The sequence below is a fragment of the Anticarsia gemmatalis genome, chromosome 11 (genome assembly GCF_050436995.1).
Source record: "Anticarsia gemmatalis isolate Benzon Research Colony breed Stoneville strain chromosome 11, ilAntGemm2 primary, whole genome shotgun sequence".
Classification (NCBI taxonomy): Eukaryota; Metazoa; Arthropoda; class Insecta; order Lepidoptera; family Erebidae; genus Anticarsia; species Anticarsia gemmatalis.
The window spans coordinates 2,922,885-2,946,334 of record NC_134755.1 but is presented as its reverse complement, the minus strand read 5'-3'; the positions used below and the strand labels follow the sequence as shown (position 1 = coordinate 2,946,334).

At 34.6% G+C, this 23,450-nt stretch overlaps 2 protein-coding genes across 2 annotated transcripts; one reads left to right on the top strand and one right to left on the bottom strand.

Annotated features, from left to right (window-relative positions):
- On the top strand, window positions 1-5,839 carry LOC142976727 (heat shock protein 68-like). Its single transcript, XM_076120251.1, has 7 exons — window positions 1-186; window positions 2,808-2,991; window positions 3,264-4,145; window positions 4,226-4,495; window positions 4,575-4,676; window positions 4,950-5,177; window positions 5,438-5,839. The coding sequence occupies exons 2-7, from the start codon at window positions 2,824-2,826 to the stop codon at window positions 5,678-5,680; spliced, it is 1,893 nt and encodes a 630-aa protein (XP_075976366.1). The 5' UTR covers window positions 1-186; window positions 2,808-2,823; the 3' UTR covers window positions 5,681-5,839.
- A 231-nt stretch (window positions 5,840-6,070) lies between these two features.
- LOC142976652 (transmembrane protein 135-like) lies at window positions 6,071-23,335 on the bottom strand. Its single transcript, XM_076120141.1, has 9 exons — window positions 22,932-23,335; window positions 18,009-18,139; window positions 17,494-17,620; window positions 15,251-15,402; window positions 13,015-13,126; window positions 12,527-12,679; window positions 12,087-12,227; window positions 11,481-11,647; window positions 6,071-11,043 (listed from the first exon to the last, which is right to left on the bottom strand). The coding sequence occupies exons 1-9, from the start codon at window positions 23,088-23,090 to the stop codon at window positions 10,989-10,991; spliced, it is 1,197 nt and encodes a 398-aa protein (XP_075976256.1). The 5' UTR covers window positions 23,091-23,335; the 3' UTR covers window positions 6,071-10,988.
- Window positions 23,336-23,450: the final 115 nt, after the last annotated feature.

The window sequence follows — 23,450 nt, the reverse complement described above, 5'->3', positions numbered from 1 at the left end:
TCATAATATAAAGTGGTCATCGTCAATGCAATTGCACCAAATAATTACAAAAAAAATTACTATGTGTTAGAAATTAACTTAAAATTTATAAGTGCAATGAAAACGAATGTAAAGAAAAAATAGTATTGAAGAAAGAGTATTTTGGAAACAGATACAAATGAATCAGGAAACCATGAAATTTTTTGAGTGAGTAGTTTACATAAACATTTTTTGAGAGAATGTAAGCAAATCCTAATCTATATGTTTTGTGTACAACTAGTGTAAGGCTAGCAATATATGATACTACTTAAGACCGTGACCTTAAGACCTCTTCAGCGAGAGGTAAAATATGAATTCGGGTACCTTGTTGAAAATCACGGTAACGACCTAATGGCTTTGCTGTGATTTTAAACTAGTTTTCCAAAGGTGCTGTGTAAATGACTGCCACTATACCTATTATCTTCAAAGTGGTGGTTCCCCTCAATAAAACAGGTGAAATCAAAATAAATACATTACAGTTCATTTACAATTTACGAGTGTATAAAACATCACGAGTTGTGTTCAATCAGGCGTATCACGACCTCGCAGGCCTACCGTTCAGTAGGCATTAAAGTATCTTAAACGTAAATATTGGAAAACCATAATTATGTTAAGCTTTTCCGTTTAATGAAATGTACGGTAATTAAATATCTCTCACTTCGCAGAATTATGATTTGGGTGATTAAAATCATATTAAAACAGAACTCAAAGAAAGCTATTTGTATGAAGACTTTTTATGGGTAATATTCTGATCTGACTTTGATAATTCGGTGTCGTTTTGTTTTCGGAATTTATGGGATTAGATCGATTTTATTTTAATCATTTGGGATACATTATTTGCAATTGATTGCTGTATATAAATCTACATACAACAAACATAATGGAATGAGGAAACCAATTAAAAAATAATACAAAGTTTGCAAAAAAATACCCAAATCAAAATCCCATCTTCCAATTCTATCCCAATCGAATGAAAACGTAGAATTTAAATCGTAAACGTTCGGCTCAGAGAAAATGTATTGGAAACGTTTATGTTTCACAAATTGAACTGACTTCGTTGATGAGCCGAGACATTGTAGGATCCGAACCGATCTTCGACAAAATGTAGCTTTTATTTTATTGTACGTAGCTTCTTTTTGTAACGATGTCAACAATTTGTCTGGTGTGCTGTTGTTGTGTTCAATAATATTGTTTTCGTTATTAAATTTGTGCCGAATTTATTTTTTGGCCTTTTTGTTCCTGACGGCTTTTTTTAAGCCTGACGGCGATGAAATGTCATACCTGTTTTCATTATAGTGGCTCTAGTGTACATTTTTACAGGGAATAATAAAGTTTTGTTCTTTTTTCGGTGTGTAATCACACTGTCAAATTTTATCTAAATCAGTTCAACAGTATAGCTAAGAAATTTTTAATTATGTCTGTTTTAGAAGTTGGTATAGATATTATATTAGCGTTCCCTATCCCCCGTTTTCACATTAAGACTAAACAAACTATTATAGCTCTCCTTTATAGCACTAGACTGTAATATTTTCTCCTATTAAACTATTATAGAATCGATAACAAAGTGTTAGTGGCATCGCTAGGTACTAAGCTGTACCATGTCTGTGCTGTATACATAACTGCTTATTGTGTTGTCGTGATAGTCTGGCATAATGCGGACCAGTCTCTTTGGTAAAGTGAGGTGGAACGGTTCACTCAGTGCTGGCCAGGTAGGTTTACTTAATTCAATACCACACTGACTAAGTCGCAATTTTATAAAATTTAATTTAAACTCGTAACCTAACCTAAAAATTATATTTAAAATTAATTAAAGTAATTCACTTAAATTGTTTCTATTTTTTTTACAAAAGTTTGGATAGAAATTGTAAAAAAGAATCCTTGTTATCTTCATCGTTCAGCAGATATGTAAGTAAATTCCGATCCAAAGAATATTGTCGGTGGTACATTATATTTTTCTGACCTCCTAAAAAAGAAACTGTTATAGTGGAAACGAGATCCCTCAATCAGTAATCCTGTATAACAACTTGCCAACTTACAGCTTAGCCATAAACTGAATGAGAACCATACATACAGTACGAACAATATACATAATCCACTGTTAATTTAACTTAGTCCTAGCCCTTTAACCATTCGACGAGCCGTAAACTAGTTCAATGTATAACAAAGTCCCTTTATAGTGTTGTTCTAAATAGCTAATGGATAAAGCACAAGGACACGACTAAGATGTTTTAGTACTAAATCTACATAACAACTTCCTTCAGAAGGGAAGCTGTTTGGAAATAGGTCACGACAATCCTTTGTCAGTCCTAGTTTTGTTTACATAGCTCTGTTTAGTTAACAGTGGAAAAGGAATAAGTAGGTCGTCAAATTTCCTAGTTAAAGTAAGTAAAGTTAGTTAACAGACTTGTTTGAGACAACATTTCAGAATAAATAATATGTCTCCCTAATAAACAGTATATTATACGTGGGCTCCTATTTTATAGATATTAACTTGTGAACTCTGTTACGAAGGGTTCCCTTTTATAAATCATGTTTTTTGTATGGGATTGTTTACATTATTCTAGTTTTAAGCATTTATTGTTCAAGCAGCAAAACAATTTTTTACTGTTTAGCTTTCACGGTTCCTGAGATACAGCCAGGGGACAGACAAATTGAGTAAAGGCTTAGTAGTAGGGTTCCCGTTTTACCCTTGGGTTACGAAGCCCCAAAAATATAGGACGTTACCATTTACAAGAAAATAAATGTGTAGTTAAACTTATCGGTATTCCAAATGTTTTCTTTTATTATAGCGTTTAATAATCTACTATGGCACCAGCAGTGGGCATAGACCTTGGTACCACTTACTCCTGCGTGGGAGTATTCCAGCATGGCAAGGTGGAGATCATTGCAAACGACCAGGGTAATAGAACAACCCCCTCTTATGTCGCCTTCAATGACACGGAGAGGCTTATTGGAGACGCTGCCAAGAACCAGGTAATGAAATTACTACGAGTGTATTTTATACGGAAATTCCAGTGACCTATTGTTTAGGACTATCCTAGGCCTATTTTGGGTTTCCATTGATAATTGAACACATTTTATGAATTCAATTGATATGTAGATTGTAGGTATGTAGCTATTTACTGAAGCATGAAAGCTCTATTATGTTATACTTATTGAGAACCGAATAGTTCGAGGGTCGCCTATTGTACCTAATTGGTAATACAATAAACGAACGCAATTTCTGAATGAATGTTACGTTACAGGTTGCAATGAATCCAAAAAACACTGTTTTTGACGCTAAACGTCTAATAGGAAGGAAATTCGACGATCCAAAAGTTCAACAGGACCTCAAACACTGGCCATTTCAAGTTATTTCCGAGGGAGGGAAACCGAAAATTGTAGTTGAGTACAAAAAAGAAAAGAAGAAATTCTCGCCAGAGGAAATCTCGTCAATGGTGCTCACTAAAATGAAGCAAACCGCAGAGACATACCTGGGAGGAACTGTTAAAGATGCTGTTATAACTGTACCAGCTTATTTCAATGACTCTCAGAGGCAGGCGACGAAAGACGCCGGTGTTATAGCTGCCCTTAATGTACTTAGGATTATCAACGAGCCAACTGCCGCAGCACTTGCGTATGGCTTGGACAAAAATCTAACGGGTGAAAAGAACGTGCTAATTTTTGATCTAGGTGGTGGTACTTTCGATGTTTCTGTACTGCAAATAGCTGAAGGTTCGCTTTTTGAAGTAAGAGCTACATCTGGTGACACTCATTTAGGTGGCGAAGACTTTGACAGCCGGATGGTGGAGCATTTTAGTGTGGAGTTCGAGCGAAAGTATAAGAAGAATCTTAGAGACAATATTAAAGCAGTTAGGAGGTTGAGAACGGCTTGTGAAAGAGCTAAAAGGACTTTATCTTCAAGTACAGAAGCCAATATAGAAATAGATGCTTTACACGAGGGTATAGATTTCTATTCAAAGCTTAGCAGAGCACGTTTCGAAGAATTATGTTCAGATCTTTTCCGACAAACACTAGGTCCAGTAGAGAAAGCTTTAAAAGATGCCAATTTAAACACGAGAGAGATTCATGACGTTGTAATGGTCGGTGGCTCTACTAGAATACCCAAGGTTCAGAGACTACTTACTGTAAGTACCCATAAAACATATTTTGAAGAATAATTAAGCATAATTACTATCTTACTCTCATTCCTTTTTTCGTTTCCTAGGAGTTTTTCGGAGGTAAAAATCTCAATCTTTCTATCAATCCTGACGAAGCTGTAGCATACGGTGCAGCAGTCCAAGCAGCTATACTGAGCGGTTCTAAAGACAGTCGTATTCAAGATGTGCTGTTAGTAGACGTGACTCCACTATCCTTAGGCATTGAGACCGCTGGAGGTGTAATGACGAAGATAGTTGAAAGGAACTCTCGAATACCGACGGCTCAGAAGCAAATTTTCACAACTTATTCGGACAGTCAGCCTGCCGTCACAATACAGGTATGCAAACACTTACTCATTTTCAGCCACTTTTTGTATATGTGAAGTGTCACTTGTTCATGCTAAAGTTGCGTTACAGATTTACGAAGGCGAAAGGGCAATGACCCGTGACAATAATCTACTGGGCACCTTCAATTTGTCTGGTATACCTCCAGCGCCTAGAGGAGTGCCTCAAATAGAAGTAAGTAAGATAAAATTAAATAATATTAATTATACAAGGCAACTTCTGTTACAGAATGGCAATTTAACGATGTCCGTTGTGCAGTGGTTAAGGTAGTCACCCTGCTGCTGTCATTTCGTACGGGGGTTCGGTTTTCACATGAAACTAATAAGTATTTGTCTCATCAACAAATAACTGGTTTGGGGTCTATGGGTTGTTTGTTTAATGAAGTACTCAGGATGTTACACAAATGAGTTCTTATTGGTCTTTTTCTATTTCTTAATCTAATTGCAGGTTACTTTCGACGTTGACGCAAACGGTATTCTGAACGTGAGTGCCCAAGACAGAAGTACTGGAAGGTCTGAAGGGATCACTATTTCAAACGACAAGGGCCGCCTTAGTAAGAAAGACATAGAGAAAATGTTGCAGGACGCTGAGAAATTCAAAGTAGAAGATGAAGCTGTTAGAAAAACTGTTGAAACTAGAAATCAGTTGGAAAGCTACCTTTTCGGATGTAAAGCGGTAAGTACTAATTAGTAGACTATTTAGTATATTATAGTACTTTGTAATATGAGATTTGTCCTTTTCGAAATAAAAATATAGTTATAGCTGAGCGATTACTTAAACATCAGGTAACTAGTATTGCAGCAGCAAATAGCGGAATGTGAACGGTTAAACAATGTGTCAAAATAGTCTTATTTTTATTTTACAGAAGGATGCACACTTACCCAGTATTTACGTATGCTCTTACTTTAATTCTAAATCGTGTTTTTTTTCTACAGGCCGTAGAAATCGCGGGCAACAGTCTAACGGAGAACGAAAAATCCAGTGTAATGAACGAATGTTCCAATCAGCTACGTTGGCTAGAAGCAAACCCTAATGCAAATAAGGCAGAGTTGGAGAAACGCTTGAAAGACGCCCAGGCAGTGTGCCAACCTTCGATGATGAAGCTACATGGCATGGCTGGAGGGCCCAGTGCTCGGCCAGACAGCCCCGGCGGCCCTCGCGTAGAAGAACTCGATTAACATCACAGTACCAAATTCGTGCTTTTGTAAAACAAATTGACGATTGTCACTCATACTTTTTACAAGCTTTTATTTTTGTTATTCTTTTTCTTTATTTGCTATTTGGTACCGTGTAAATATGAAGCGTTTGTGAAGCACTTGTCATCATTAAATTATACCTCCAGGATTTGGTACTTTGTTGGTTTTACCCAGTTTTCTCTGCTAGGTTAGTAGTTCACTCATAAACAGATTCAAGGTTTTGGTTTAGGCAATTGAGGTATTTGGTGTGAGGCCAAAGATGAGACATTGATCTACATGAATGATGGCAATAAGGACCAACAGTTTAAAATTAAATTGGGTCTTAATGAGATATCAATAGGCGTGTAGTTATATAAATAATACGATTTTTATAATACAAAATCATTTATTACAAAAATATAACAATAATGTCGAGCATTATATAACATTAATTTGGTGAATGTGTGCAATAAATTAATCTAAAAATGCAATATTTCTGTCATCAAGCGACTTATTGTACTATTTTTTAGAGGGTTCAAGAAACATTTTTGTTACATTATTATGGGGATAAATCGAGTCAGGTCTAAGAACCTACGCTTTAAAAGACCCACGAGGGCGATAGCTAATACGCCGATAATAATAGAGTGAACGTATTTCAACGTAAACATGAAAAATGCAAAGTGACGCGCAAAAAACAACTTCACCAGTTTGGATAACTTTGTTCTCATAATAACGCTTAGTGTGGGAACGTTTCTTCTGCGCACCACTTCGCTGATAGCTTGGATCGACTCAAACTCCAATCGCAGATAATTGGATAATATTGTATAACAATATTATTACCTTCATCTTTTTATTTTACACAGAATTCATAATATCTAATCATAATAGTTTTGGCTATTTGTTCAAGAAGGAATATCACACAAAACTTGAAACTGTCCCACACATAAAACCAACCAATCACATACAGCATAGAATAGTTGAATAAGTTAAATCATAGATGGCGCCACCACCGAATTGCAATGTCTTATCATAAATTACAGCTCTTTCTTACAAAAACCACAGGTAAAGGAAAGAGAGCCAAAAAATTCAATATTTTGTTCATAATATTGTTGCTTAGGAACTTACAAATATCATACAATGAGTACAATGAAAAGAGAACTCCGGCCGTTTTAAGATATTTACGAAAAGCCAATAAGATTGAAAGACAGATACAATACTAATTATTTGAATGTAAATCTTACCTTTTTTCCTTTACGTGTTGTTTTTGTTAAAAAGAATTTAAGCCATCTGAGCCCGCGTCTAACAATAATTTAGACATTTGGACAACAGATGTTGCCTCATCGATATGAGTACCATATTTAGCTACTATATTACTTAAAATATAAATCTTTTCTTTGAACTATTACAACGAATCGAATACAAAAATCCCACTTAAAATATAAACCTAATAACATAGAGGATAAAAAAATAAATAGGTTATCTAAGTGCAACTAGATTTTGTTGATAGGTTTTAATTCTAGAGGTAACTATGATAATTTGTGCCTAATTCATAATATTACATAATCTTTATACTTGTGAATGCGGTTCAGAATTATTGATAGTAACACGTATCTATTCTCGTAAATAAATTAACCCATTATATTCCAACTGCTAGGCACGTGTCTCCACTTGGAATGTCATAGAGGAGTTAGTAGTAAACTGCACTGGCGTAGTGTGGGATTTGGCGTCCCTTTAAGGGTTCCTGCACACGATGTCGACATCATTTGTTTCTAGCATTCGAGCGGTAATGTTGAGTATTGACAGCTCTGCACGGCTTGTGTGTGTAGCAGTCATAAGATGAATTTAAAATGCTATAAAAAGCTCCCAAGCAAACAAGATTTCATCGCCATTTGTTCTTTAACATGACTTTCAAGAGTCATTCTTATGGTGCTTTAAGTGTGAACCTTCGGCCACTAGCATGAAAGCCGAAAGCGTACAACTATCGGCTTTCACTGATCTATAGATGTAGGCTATTGATTGTCTTAACACCCCATTCACAAGTATAAAGAAACAATTCAAACACTCTAATCCCTAATATTCGATGATAATTTATTTAACGTTTGCATAAAGTGATTACATTATTTAATCACTCAGGCACTGTGTTATAAGCACTGTCCGATTACTTACACTTGACAACGACAATTCATTACTTGGAATAAAAACCATCATTTGTATGAAAATATTGGCCATCAATACCATTACTTTAAGTTACATTGAGATAGTTAGATTTTCAGCATTAAGGTTGCTGAGCAAAGTCACACAAACGGAATTGCAGAATTAAGGTGTTTACATATTTTATGCAATTTAGAAAAGGGGATAAGTCTTGTCTTTGCCATGTGACATATACATTTTTTAAATTGCATATTGATTAATTTGCTTAAGTTAAAAACTTATTCACTCACGAAATACTTGTTTTAGTGCAAATATTGCAAATTGGTTCTGTTTCGTTATTATAAGTTCACGTTATAAGTTCTCATAAATTAACTCATTTGTATAAATAAGGCTGTTATTTAGTAACAAATTGTAGTGGTCGAGTCAAAACTACTTATTTTAAAAAGGAATAATTATACATAATGTGAGTATGATAGGAATATTAAATTGAATTTAGAAGGGATTTCATAACATTTCTTTGGATAACCTTTTGACACTGGAAGCACATGTGTGTCAAAATAATATAATTATTACTAAAACTTATCTTAATTATAAGATTGTTTCGCTCGGTACACGTTTTCTTACAAATTGAGAGTCATGTTGTGAAGTAAGAAAAACATATTTGAATGCCAGTTTTACCAATTATGTGTAAAACGATTGTTCAGACAAAATTACAGCAAGTTTGAAGAGATTTAACTTTTAGTTATTCAGGGTGATGTAAACCGACTTTAAAAGTTATATCTCATAAATTTTTAATCAAATATCTAAGTGATACTTAATTACAGAATCAGATATAATAAATATCTATATTAATATATTATATTATATTGTGTTCAGTGTCAATAATAACAAACTATTATATATTTCATACGTATTGATCTCTACGTACGACTAGTAACTCCTACCGATATTGTCACTAATATTACCTAATAGTGAGTCTTTAATTAACATTTGTATTTGCGTATTTGCCATCGTGAGAAAAGACTTGGCTTTTTATTTGTCAAGTATTATACAAAGCTGTACAAATTGTCTTATTTTATTTTATCGTATGGTTAGTGGTCAACCTAGTGTGAAAGTTGTTTAAGCCGCCCGAAAGACTTTGTCATGGCTACCGACTGTTATCTTTATGGACAACAACCGGAACCGATTTGATTCGTCCTCTCCAAAGCATAAAGACGCCCATTTCAAATATGACTAAGTGGTCATACTATTACAAAAGACCGCGTCAACGGTTGCTCAACCCACAGATCGTTTACCGCTGAACACAACCTGTGTGAGCCTAAATTCATAAATACAAGAAGCAGGCAAGCACTGGCTTTTTTAATTTTTAACATTTAAGTCTATATGACAACGTAAATACGCAAATACAAGTAAATAATCAGTATTCTCACTATACTATCAAATCCAACGATACTATATTTGTCATTTTTTAAAGAGATGCACTAAAAGAATGTGATGTATAATATCGTCAAATATCTAACGTGCAAATAATATTTATTATAATACATTTTGTAGTTGCATTGAAACTATTTTTATATGTTCGTTTTAACGTCTGAAATATCAGAAGTTATACATCTTACGAAATTCTGAAACAGTTTCATTTATTGATCATCTGCACTTATGTTCTAAAAGAGCAGAAACTGTTAATCCACAACTTAGTAGAGAGTATTCTTCCGACAGTCGCGAACTTCGCATTGAAGGCTCTTTACAAAGTTGTTAGACTAAATAAACTCTTGCTATAAGCCAAAGAGCAATGACTAAGGTTCATCAACAAACACATTTTATAGCGGAACATAAAATACATAAATAAAACCGAGCTTTGCCGCAAGTTTAAAGTTATTTAGCTATTTTACCTAAAAATAAATATAAGTATTGAAAGTACTGGAATATTGAACACCAAACCTCTAAATGATATACCCATTAAATAAACCCTGTACCACAAAACTGTATAACTTAAATCACAGACTTGGACTTAAATAACTTGGCTATTTGTATACATATTTATATCGGCTTACTAATTAACGTGAGGTAAGCTTGTATTAGTTAGCAATGTTTTGTCTTCTTCACTCATTTATGATTTCAACTTGATAGAAAGTGACAAAACATAGACTAATTCGTTCTTACATCACGTTTATTAATAAGTCGGAGAGAGTATAAAACGCAAAATATTCACTGCAAGTTCGACAAATTCATTGACACAAAGTACTAAACTTTGATTTCTTCCTAAGGCTTCCCAAGCGACTCGTCCTTCGGTTATTACACGGAAACAACGACCGCGCACGTCATGGAAACTGTACACTGTGCAGTGTCCCGAACATTGTGTATATGACTACGGTAAGCGTGACTGACGTAAGCTTGGGAAGAAATCAAGCCTTAGGACTGTCAAAACTTTTGTTCAATTTTATTTTAAATAAAATTTAATGCCGAATATATCATACGTTGGCAGAAAGCCATAATTACTGACGGATGAGATATGATTACACGAATGATAACATATTGATCGGGCCTTATTGATCTCTTACAAAACACAAAAATGTGATGTAAAATTATTTATAACAATAATTCACAACATATTTTGATCGGAAAGTATAAACTTATAAGTAGAATGAAAACATACACATTTGTATAACATAGCCCAAGTTTTTAAAACAAATAAGCACCAAAATATAACTAAAGGTGCAATTCTTAGCCAACTGTAGTCAGCAGGAATTATGTTAGCAAGACACTTTTGATACACTGCATTCAATCAAGATTTTGTCAATCAAAATTATCTCGAAAAGTTTCTTCGGAACATACAGAGGCGTTGACCACTGAATTATTCCGAAAATTCTCGATTGCCACTCGATATCCAAGCGATAGAAGCTCGCATTAGTCTGCTTAGACTTTCTATAGTCGTATAGACAAAATAAGCGGCTCACTTTTCTTACTTATTTCCTACGCAGCAATCAAGAAAGACACTTGAAATTTCTTCGTATCGTAAACAGGTCCGGTCCATATTCCCGCGGCCTGCATTCGGCTAAAGAACTGCACCATCAACATTGTCCACCAAGTCACTCGCGTCGAACACATTCGTTCCATAAATACAGTACGGTATAACTAAATTACTCAAATTGCACTAAACTCAACCGCTCTTACTCAATAATTTCTGTATAAATGCTGCTTGAACTTCGTCAGCCCTGAAAACAAACAAAAACATTATTTAAAAACGCAATTATTTCGCCTAATATAAGGATTCTTAGAAAGCTGTTAGGTATCTGTATACGATCACTATCCATTTATCAGACAACCAATGTTCGCTATTACTACAGTGTATTTTTATAACAGTATAGAGATACTAATAAAAATACAGTATTATATGACTTTGACTTAATCTTTCACAATTAGCTGCCAAATTAGTCCATTGAAATTTAATTTCTTTTAGGCTTTTTCCCTGGCCGCCATATTGGAAAAGGGGCCGGAGAACAAAGGTGGCGACACCATAAAGTTGAATTTAAGCATAGACCCTTAATGTTACTTTTTAAGCAAACTGTACATGATGTTTTCATTTTCAACTCTCTCTCTCTTATCTCACTACTTTCACGATAATACAAATATAATAAAGACGTTAACTCACTTGGCACTTGTGACAGTGTGCATCAGATTAATGATGTACTTAGGACAGACATCTTCGTGCATAACTCTCGCGTGGAACAGTAGACCTTGACATAAGCAGTACAGGATCTCCACGAGCGGCAGGTTCGCCGGGATCATACCCTTCTGGTAAGCCCATGAACCTAGGATCTGAGGAGAGGAACAAAATTTATATTAGTTATTTATTCTAGTTTATAAAAAAAATGCGACGATAGGGTGAAATTACCTACTCCAACTTCGCCTGGGAAAGTTGTCACTAATTCAGACCTCTTTACATAATACTTAGTCTACGTCAGTCTAAAATTCAAATATTGTTTAACTAGGTTTAGTGGTTCAGGAGATGTTCGGCGTGTATAAGACTGCTTTTGGGTTAAAGAAATTAGAGGCTCGAGACAAATTTCCACCAATAGAATAAGCTGCACTAAAACGAACCGCACTAAACGATTAGCAGTCGACTATAGTATTGCTGTGATACCTACAGTAATCCTATAGTTAGAATCAAGTTGAAACCCAGATTGGCACCCATAACGTTAGTTCTAAATGTTTAGTGTGCGTGTGTTATATGTTCAGTGTGTTTGAGTGTAGGTACCTGCAGCGAGGAGGTGAGTGGCGCGAGCGCAATGGGCGTGGAGGGCGCGGCGCGGAAGGCCAGCCCCGACAGGAAGCCCGCCGGCAGCGCGTACAGCGCACTGTCGCGACCCTGCGTGCGGCACAGCAGGCACACTACGAGCTGCAATATAAGTATACACATATAAATATAATATAAAATGTTTGACTAAATTCCAATATTCATAGTTATTATAACAATCGAAAGTTTGTCCAGGTAATCAATTCATCGCGTCTGTCGCGTACACGAATATGTGCTAATTAAACCTGTGTTTGTAATTCAAGCAAACTATAATCTTTCAATACAGTTTTATTTTACATAGGAATTCTTCAATAACAAACAGATATCCTCAATTTTAAAAGTATATTCTCTCCATCGGACATTTTTCAAACCTTGTATTACATATGCAACAATAGACTCACCCTATAAATACCAATATATCCGCCGAAGAACAGTCCAAGCTTGAGATGCGACAGTTTCAATGACTTGAACGCTTTGGCCGGAGTCAGGATCTTCGGGATGATCGTCCTTAACATTGTCATCGCACAGCCAACACCAAACAATTGCGCTGTACCCTGAAATTTTGATTACGTCATAAGTAACATCACCCTTATAAATTGTAAAAGATTCCGTCCCGTTCCCGTCCCGATTCCTGTCCCGATTATCCCGTCTTGTACAAGCTCCTGACGCAAATGTAGTGTATTTCTGAAGATTCATATGTAAGTCTTTGTATACAATCGTAGCCCAAAAGTTTGATTCTTTGTTTTTGTGTAAAAGTTGACCTCATTAAAATAGTATGAATTTCTTTATTTAGGTCAAATATTATGATAACTGAATCTACCACGAGCTAGGTAACCACTTTCACCTGTTAGTATAATTCGAAATTACAAAATATTACTGTTGAAGTTACCTTTAGTACATAGTTCATACAGGGTCCTTTATGTGGGCAGGCCGGACTCCTTCCATCAATGCCTTTCACTGGCTCGCCCACTTCATTCGACACGCGAGGTGGCGTGAAGAACCTGGAAACAACACAAACATCTATACTAATATTATAAAGCTGAAGAGTTTGTTTGTTTGTTAGTTTGTTTGTTTGATTGTTTGTTTGTTTGTTTGAACGCGCTAATCTCAGGAACTACTGGTCCGATTTGAAAAATTCTTTCAGCGTTAGATAGCCCATTTATCGAGGAAGGCTATAGGCTATATATCATCACGCTACGACCAATAGGAGCAGAGTACCAGTGAAACATGTTACAAAAACGGGAAAAATCATGGCTCTCTTGGCTCATGTGACGCAAGCGAAGTTGCGCGGGTCAGCTAGTTTACAATAACTACCTCTGCTTTAAACAATTAAGCAAAATCATGCTTAATCATTAAAAAATCACGATTGCAATTGTCTCTTTCGCAAAGGCCTTTTTAATGTACACGTATACCTGAATTATCTTCAATACATAGACACAGGCCAATGTCTTCAAAATATCTTGTTAATGATATTGATGATATATGACGCTAAAAATCTAAAAATGGAAAAATCTACATACTTTTTCACTTGAGCTATTGTCATAAAGTGACGTCAAAACAGGTATAAAAAGTGTAAATTCTTATAGAAAACAAATAAACAACATCCACGTCATTTTATAAAGAAAAATATTTATCGTTATTTCTAAATAGAAAACTCACTCCGTACTCAATTTAAGTTTACGATATAGTAATGTGACTGCCTGACAAATCTAGCCTAGCCTTTCACTTGAGACTAATTATAAAAAATAAATAATCAAAACTCTGTCTTTCACGAGAAACTAGAATATTACCCATACCTATTTTTATGAATGCCCTACATTATATCGACGAAAATACGTTGAATAAATGATTGAGAAACATACGCTTACGTTAACAAGTACATAGTACGTATTACGTAAAGTTAAATAATTTACCCGTTGACCTTAACATATTATTTGCAAGTCGATTAACAACACGAGCGTTAAATAAGAGACAATACGTAAAGTACTTGTTTTTCTCGCGATTTTATACAAAATTAACAATAAAGTAAGTAACACAAATTATTTTCTTGCCCATCAATGGGACAGTATAGGCTATATAATTCCTAAATCTAAGACTTTTCAACTACTACTACTAAGCCCTTGCTGTTTTTATGATATTCATGACATTAAGTTAATACTAAGCTTAGTTAGCTAATACTGAACTAATCTATAGTGTGGTATTAGCTAAATTATGAACCAAAATACAAACCGAGCAGAAGATGCTCCTGCGCATCTCTATAAGGAGATGGTGATCCTTATCAGAAAATCCCTCATATGTTATTTTTAATGGACTGTGGTCCTTGAATTAAGTCCTTTCTTACCTGTACCTTGTAATTCTCTCAAAAATATTGTCTTATTAATAAACTAGTGTAGCGATTTATCGAGAAAACAGATATACAGTCAAAGTAACTTATACGTATAGATATAATTACATCACTTAAGTTAAGGCCAGACAGGGCCAAGTGCATTATTACGAACGATTTCACTACTCTGTACGCTATGTATACAGCCGAGTATGTAGTACCTAGAATCTTTGCAAACTGGTTTAATGAACGTTTGTGTTTGAATAGTTGACCTTTATTGACAGTGGAGGGTTCAAGTTCAAAACCAGACTTCATAACAAATATCTACCATAGACTAGAAGAAATAAAAAGCGTAAACAAAAAAGTCACTGATAAAACTAAATCATTATGAACGTTTTCTCATCGTCTTTTCTCGAACGAAGCCGGTGTTATAAAAATAAAACAAAACTGATAATCTTTTTGCTTGTTTGAAGGAACTCTGGAATTTCCAGCCAGATTAAAAGTTTTCTATTTTGGTATAACAGCTATATTAATGAGGAAGACTATGTGCTGTCTTACACCTCTCTATGATCTACATCGTTGAAGTAAACACCAGAAACGCGAGTTAAATTGCGGAATACAGCTATACTCGGGCCACCAACCACGTCATATCATTATACCGGACTCCCTCACTCGCCCTTACATATTTTCACACTCCTATGATTATTTTGATTATGACGTAGTTCGCGCTTTTCTTGTGAACCGACTGAAGAAAATAACAGTTACTGTTGTTTTGACAAGTTAAGTTGTGAATGATACGTACCAGAATAAAGGTGTCCTCTTGTTGTTGTCCCTGTCCAATCGCATGAGATAGAAGAAGACGGCACTACCTAACATAAAGATTAGTGTTTCTTTGCCTGGAGACCGCCGCAGCCATCCTTTCATTTCTAATGTTCTTAACCAGTATTCGAATACCTGGAAATAATTTAAACATAGTTTAATTTTAAATATTTTAATTGGCTGAATAACTTAACAACTATTTATGTAAGTCCTAGCGCGATTCTCTACAATCGGGACTACCGATTATAATTATTATTGGCATTTGGAAAATTCAAACGCACTTCAAAAATAGTTTCTACGGCGCCCGCTAGAGGCACTGATCAGATTTTCAAACATTGATTTCGACAGCCAGCCTAATATTGCTAGTCAATGGTGGTAGAGAATGGCGATACTGATTAATTGTTACTATTTAATGTAAAGATTTTCGAATCCAATATAATCGAAAGTAAGTAAGTATATTGGTTTGTGCCCCACAAGGCTACTGACATAATCGTATGATTATTCAATTAGGTAAAGATAGTAGCGATTGCTTTGTTTGCGATACGATTACACGAGACCAACACGTGTGTTTTAATATAACTTCTTATCAAATCCATCAATTAGAATTAGCTTAGCGTGAGTTTTAAGTCAAGTACCGTTTCTTGCTTGAAACTTAGCTTTCATAGTAGTTTCTTTCAAACGGTGGCATAGCTATGCCTACGGTATGGCTATGCAGTGCGGCCGGGCCCCCCAAACTGAGGGCGCCTCCGGATACTGATACCATTTTTGTTTGTGTTTAGGTGTGGAGGGTCATAATTTAGTTTTTGCGCCTAGGCCCAGACTACTGAGATACCCCATAATTCCATAGAATAGCACATCAGTTTCATTTTCAACCAAATTATACATTAAATTAGGCTACGTTAACTTTGTCTGTCTGAATATTGCACACGGAGACGTAACAACGACGACGTCCTGTCGTTCCGTCACACGCACACCTTGCCTTGATTTTCTGCCTTCTTCGCAGCGGCTTGTTGCTATATTCAGATCCACAAGGATACATTACTACGTCTCTTGTCTTTACTACGTACGTACTGTAGTAAAGACATTTATGATAATATCCGAAATCTGATTAACATAACGTTAAAGCGACCCTAATATTGTATTATGTACGAAAACTCATAATATTCTTGTTCTATTTTAATCAATTGATATGTACAAAACAAGTAATCAATAATTTAGTTTATCGTAATGATCAAGGATTGAGTTTAATTAGTCGATAGTGGATTTCAGGTTCGTGACTTGCAATAATAAGAAATACTTATTTTTATAATACTCTTATTTATCAGTACATGTGAATAGATAGGAACCAGTTCTTTTCATCTGCGGATAAATATTTTTCAGTAAAAGATCTATAATTTCAGCCATACTTATTACTTATGTTATAAATGCGAATGTTTTTCTGATACAGAGACAGAGAGTTTGATAGAGTTGGGCAGGGAGATCAAAGAGAAGTTAAACATGGAATATACGCCTATGTTTGACCTCTCATCTTTGACTTAATTTGAAAATGCGAAGTCGCGGTCATAGCTAGCTCTTTAAGAAAATCTCCATACCAGAAGAATTACTCATTATTAGAGCACAAGGATCAAAAAGTCATAGTCCAATGATAAGTCCTAATGCTGGCAGGTGTGTTCAAAGGTAAATAAAATTATTTATCAGCTGTATTATCAGTTGTACTTGATAAATGCACAAAGCTATGTTATGATACTTCACATGGCACGGTAAGTGGTAGGAAGTACTTCACGCAATTTAAATATCATAGTTTTTCGGAGATTTACGCATTTTCTTCTATATATACATAGGTTATAAGCAGTTTCTATTTTCTATAGCTTACACGTGTTATATGCAAAAAATAATAGTAATTGGAGAATGGTAATTATTTCGTTTGAAAACTTTATACTTCTTAAAAAAGAAACCACATCCCCTAGCCTAGGTAATTTCTTCCTGCTTTATTTAAAAAATATAAATCGCGTTACAAATTAGCGTGACTCCCCGGTCGAAGATCCCGGAACGGCCCAATAAAAAGACATAAGCGAGTGAACTTTCCGAAGACGATGTCGAAGATAGAGCGAAATGGAGAAGAAAGATAAGTAGGGCTGACGTCCCTATTTATATATGATGCATAGCATGGACGAGAGCTGGAATATACCACTTATAATAGAATTAAATAAAATACAAAATACTCACCAAATTGACAAACAAGTTGAGCACCATCACTCTCCGGTACGGCGGCTCGAAGTACACAGCTAGACCACTGACAGTGCATGGCAGTAGCACTGTTGTGTAGTATGTGAACTCACTGAAGAATAATCTCCTGTGACAAACATACATTTAGTTCCTTCAAATGTTCTTTTTCTTATAGAACATCATAATGCGATTTTTGACCCCTAACCTTGGAGTTGTGCTGTTATCCAGAGGTTTCGAAAATTGCTACAGAGTTTCCGTCAAAGTGATTTACCGGAGTATAGAAATTGCGCTTATACTCTAGAGTTAATAACGTCGACTATTTTTGAGCCTGGCTACTCCCAGACTATGTCGGTCGGATTCTGAGAAATATAACATGGAGAAAACCTGAAGAAACCGCACCCACTGTGCTTCTACGAACGATTACCGAAATTAAATTAAATGTTATTATAGAGTAAGATAATGATTTTAAACATTGAAAAACGGATAGTGAGGTGAATAATATAGCAATTTCTTACCTAAATATGCAGTTCAATGTGACGAAAGAACTGCCGACCGTGAGACCAAATATACCAGACTTCAGGAACAATTTGAACTGTTCTATCATATCCTTTTTACTTAATTTCTTTCCTTTCATTAATATTTGTATCTGAAACAAACAATGCATATATGATATCATTATTTTCTTTCAAAAAGATAACATTGTTTTCTCAATGGCGGAAAAGTGTTTAAGAAGGGACTAATGAATTGTTTCATTCACATTTATGTATCTTGTCATAAAGTGTCTTAATAATCACAAGGTATAGAGTATATAATTTCAGATCCCGTAAAAAAATTCAAGCCCTGGTCGATTAGCCTTTTTTTAAGCCCGTTACTGTTCCACTACTAGACAAGCGTCTCCTACCGAACTGCAGGGAAGAGATCTCATGCCAGGGTGGTGGACTCAAGGCCTAACCCCTCCCTCGAACGGGAGGAGACCCTTGCAAAGTATTTGTATGTCTTGCTGCTTTAATGCGTTTCTTTAGTTAACTTCCTTATAAATAAAATACCTAATACGTCTTAACATTCATTAAGCAACCAAATGCCTTTCTGTACAGAACCTCTTTTTTTTATTATGTAGCTTGCGTAATATTAACAGGACAAGGAATTCTTATCGTATGTTTCAGGATAAAACGTTAAGTAATACGAGGAAAATTCCCTTACGGAAATATGATAAGCGATTGAACTACTAATCTTCCTGTATTTAACATACCTACCTACTTATAACAAATGTTCTTATATTGTACCTATTTTAGCGATGTTTTAATTAATATTAAGCGCCAAATATCTGAACATAGAAGAACGATGCAAGAGATTCTTTCCTACGAGGATTGGAGAGAAGTTGACGTAGACGAGGAACGCGTATAATATTTTATATATCAATTTAATATACCTACGACTTAACAACTTTAATCCCTACCCTCAGCCCCCACTACAATAACGACTTTTACTTATATGAAAAATAACGTAACGAGAGGAACATACATGGCCTTTTTTTATTATTAGAGTGCTGGACAATTATTTTTTTTACTCAATCATAGTTTCTATTAAATAAATAAAATACTTACAAATAATATTTTAAGATAGTAGTTACAATACAAGCTCGTGTATCCTTTGGTACAGAGCCACAGAATATTGCAAGTGGCAGATAAACAGCTGCTTGTGTGTGGATGTACAAACTCCTGGCATGATATGGAAGTCACATCACTACAACTATTGAACATAAACTTACTAACTTCAGCCATTATGAAAACAGAGAAGCTTTCCAATACTTATATAAGCCTCTCCAACGCAATAGAATTAAAATATAGGTCAATTAAAACAAATCACTGCAAGAACTTTTCAAATCAATCAATAACAATTATTTTAACACACTTTAAAAGGTGGTTCGCAATTTTTTATTTTTTATTGGTTAACTTTTTGATCCACTTCATGTCTTTACAACAATGAACCAAATACTAAATTAAAGAAGCAAATTTATTGATTACAGCACATTGTAAAAGAATATATTAAAGTTTAATATGAATTGTAAATAAACAAATATACAAAAAAGTTCCGGGTACCTTACTGACTGACATTGAGTGAAAGAATTGTTTTTAAATATTTGACAATATACGCAATAACATACATACATACATAAATACGAAATTTCCATCTATTATACCTAGGCAAAAAAATTGTAAAATTGTAGGCAATTGTATACTAAAATGTTACTGCCATGTAAAAGGGCATGTGTATTGCCATTTACCATTACCAAGGTCTGGGCTACTATTTGAAAAATATATTGCAATAGAAATTAGAACAGACAAGCACTATGCCTGAATGGGGAATCAAACCCCACTTTTGTGAATGTGTCACAGATAATAATATTTTGTCATGATATTAGAGTGATAACCATCATAATATATGGATCAAGCTCAAAGATTATACAAGTAAATTTTTCTTGCTTAAATGAGAGCCCTGACCTGACATTTCAAGGTTGAAGCTTTCAGTCAATTACCTGTATATGGAGTACATTAACACCCAGGTATAAACCGTGTTAAGATTAACTGACATGATTTGGAACCAGTTTTATAAATATATCTTGTTTTTAGTTAATTTTAAAAGTAATTATAATAATCCTACTTAGTAATCATTTTATTTCGAAAATGAGTTTGTTTGTTCTAACTTATTTCATGAACTAGCAGAGACAATTTAAATAAATTTAGGCTGGGTGATGAAGCTGATATATTATATTCCAAAGAAACATTTCCTAACAGACCTATTGCTTATTTTTCTTTTTCACCAAGCAATGTCTATGTGTCTATGACTGTACTTTGGCATTAGCTGATAAAACTTTAAGCCTATTAGGTACATTTTAACACAATTCAGTAATTAGTAGTTCCAAACTTCAAAAGCAAAGTTTGAATACTTTTCATATGAGGTAGACAGTTCAAAGTCCAAATCAATAACGTTTTATGAAACATCATACATGCTTTTTGTTTGGAAATACTGCGGCTGTCCAAAACCAAAACCTAGCAAGGGACATTTTTACTCAAACACCTTTTCTTTAACCAATATTTCTAAATTTTTTTGCTGCGTCTTTTCCAAAAACACCTGTATTTCTATCTTATATTGAATCAAAGTTATGAACATGCTTAAACCTAGCAAGTGCCATTCGTACTCGGAGGTTACAAAATCTAAAACCTAGTAAGTAACATTTCCAAGTTCAAAATCCTATCAAGTACTATACATGCTAGGTTTTTGAATTTGCGAATTGAACTTACTAGGCTTTTGAATTTGGAATTGGTATTTTACTAGGTTTTTAATCTTGGAAACGTCCCGTACTTTGTTTAAAAAACTACTGAGGTATATAGCAATAGTAAAAGCAAAAAAATAGTAAGTCACCATGCGGACCGGTGCGAATGTAAATAATGTTGTTTATTTTATTCTTAAATACAATACAAAATATTTGTTTGTCTGTCTGTCTGTCTGTCGGTCTATCTGTCTGCATATTTTTTATAGCTGACCCGTGCAACTTCGCTTGCGTCACATAAGAGAGAATGGGTCATGATTTTCCCCGTTTTTGTAACATTTGGTGACTGGTACTCTGCTCCTATTGGTCGTAGCGTAATGATATATAGCCTATAACCTTTCTGGATATATGGGCTATCTAACACTAAAAGAATTTGTCAAATCGGACCAGTAGTTCCTGAGATTAGCATGTTCAAACATACAGACAACAAACTCTTCAGCTTTATAATATTAGTATAGATAGTATTATAGTATAGATAGAAACAAAAACTACTCGACGGATTTAAACGAAATTTGCTACAGTTATACTTCATACTCCTGGGCAGGTCAAAATATACTATTCATCGCGCTATAATCAGTAGGAGTAGAGCAGTGAAAGGAAATGTTGACAAAACGGGAGAAGTTACTTGATTTTTTAAGTTTCTGTCGCGTGTGCAGCCTCAATGGTTAATGCTACAGCGAAACCAGGTATAACGGACATTTCCGACTAATAAATATAAATGCGAAAGTTTGTGAGTATGTTTGTATGTATGTATATTTGTTACTCTTTCACACAAATACTACTGATCCGATTACGATGAAATTTGGTATGTAGGTAGCTGAAGACCCAGAATAACATATAAGCTACTTTTTATCCTGGAGTTTTCCAGGGATCGGGATTTACACGGTAATGGTTCCAAGCGGACGTTTATAGAAACCAATTGAAAAACCTAGGTAGAGATGTTACTAGGTTTTTGCTATTGGTTTAACATCATACATATTTTGAAGTATCTAAAATAGTCATTAGTAAGGCACATAAAAATTGTCTAAATGCACTTATGTTAAATTTTACTATTCCACAAAGTAAAACAATTTATAATTATTCATTAGGAAACAAGACAGGTATAAAAAAGTAATTCTAATCCAAATGGCAATAGAAAATCTTTCAGGTCTTCTCCTGTATAATTAGGTCAGATGCACTTGCTAGGTTTTGGTTTTGGACAGCCGACTGGTATATAATAATACAAACTTGTTTTTTAGGATGCAATCAAAGTGATTAATACATTGTCTCTGCTGAAAATCATTAAGGTAGGTACGCATTTAACATAATTAAAGAGAAAATTTAATATTACATATTTTGTAATAATTTTAATACCTACTTGTTAGCCAAGCAAGATTCAAATTAGTATTTTTAGAACTCATTGACAGCCTAGCCTTTCTTATAACTATGATGGAGTCATCTATTTTTAAGAGTAGGTACTTCAAATATCTAGGTAGGGAGGTAATTAGTACTGTTTAACATTGTTTACAGACAGTAAATCTCAAACCTTTATATAAAAAGCTTATTTTAATTAGCTCCTATAGAAAGTTAAAAACAAAACATAAAGAAACATCCAGGTAATCTCTTTACTACTTAGATAAGATTTGTTTGTGAATTCTAATTGATTGGTAATTAGCATATCTCGGGCAGATATTTATCTACATAATAATATGTAAGCACATAGTAACTTATTCAAAGTAAGGGTGGGGAAACTCTAACAGTTTTAAGCGAGATCAAAATTTAATGCTTGCACAGGGTACTGTGGCAAAAGGATTATGAATTTAGGTAGATCCATTTGCTACTACCATTTGACTTTTCTGTGCCCAAGAAAAAAGAAAACCAAAACTCATTCACAATTTAAACTCTACTTTATTTATAAGAAAACCATGTTCCATAGCAAGAGAGAATACCACATTCTACATAAACTTAAAAAGAACTACGCAATAAAGTATTAAAATTTTTATATTAGCCTGTTACTAAAAAAAGGGATCAAAGTACACAGAAAATTATGATACATCTGACATATAGTACCTGAGTCAGTGTAAATATTTACACAAATCTTGTAGGTGCTAAGACCAAAAATACTCACGAGGTAAACCATGGAATAAAACTTGTAACTGCCTTGAATACAGCTGGCCAACATGGTCACAGTAGCATCTGAGCACCTGTACGTCCACGGATGGATCAACTCATGGCATCTACAGTCCCGGCACGCTCGGTCAAACCAAAGTTTACTTGCCTCAACCATTTTTGATTACTCTTAACACTTTTTATTAATTAACTTTACTTGGAAGACACTTGTATACCACTTCACTCAGAGTCCAGGACTCCTGAGCGATAGGTCGTACGCAGAAACCAAAATGTTAAATTTCACGTTTAAAGAAACGATAAAGATTAAGACTGATTGCAGATAATCAGACCATATCAGACTGATTGAAACTGAATGCAGAATGAGCACCTTCACCCTGTCTTGTGGATAAGTAATCAACGTCAAATGTCAAAGAAAATAACTATTTCAAGCATAACTTCAAGATGAAGTACTTTTGTCTTTTTTACTCCCGTGGATATTCGGATTGTTCAAGTCCAACCAATTTTTATTTATGCTTTA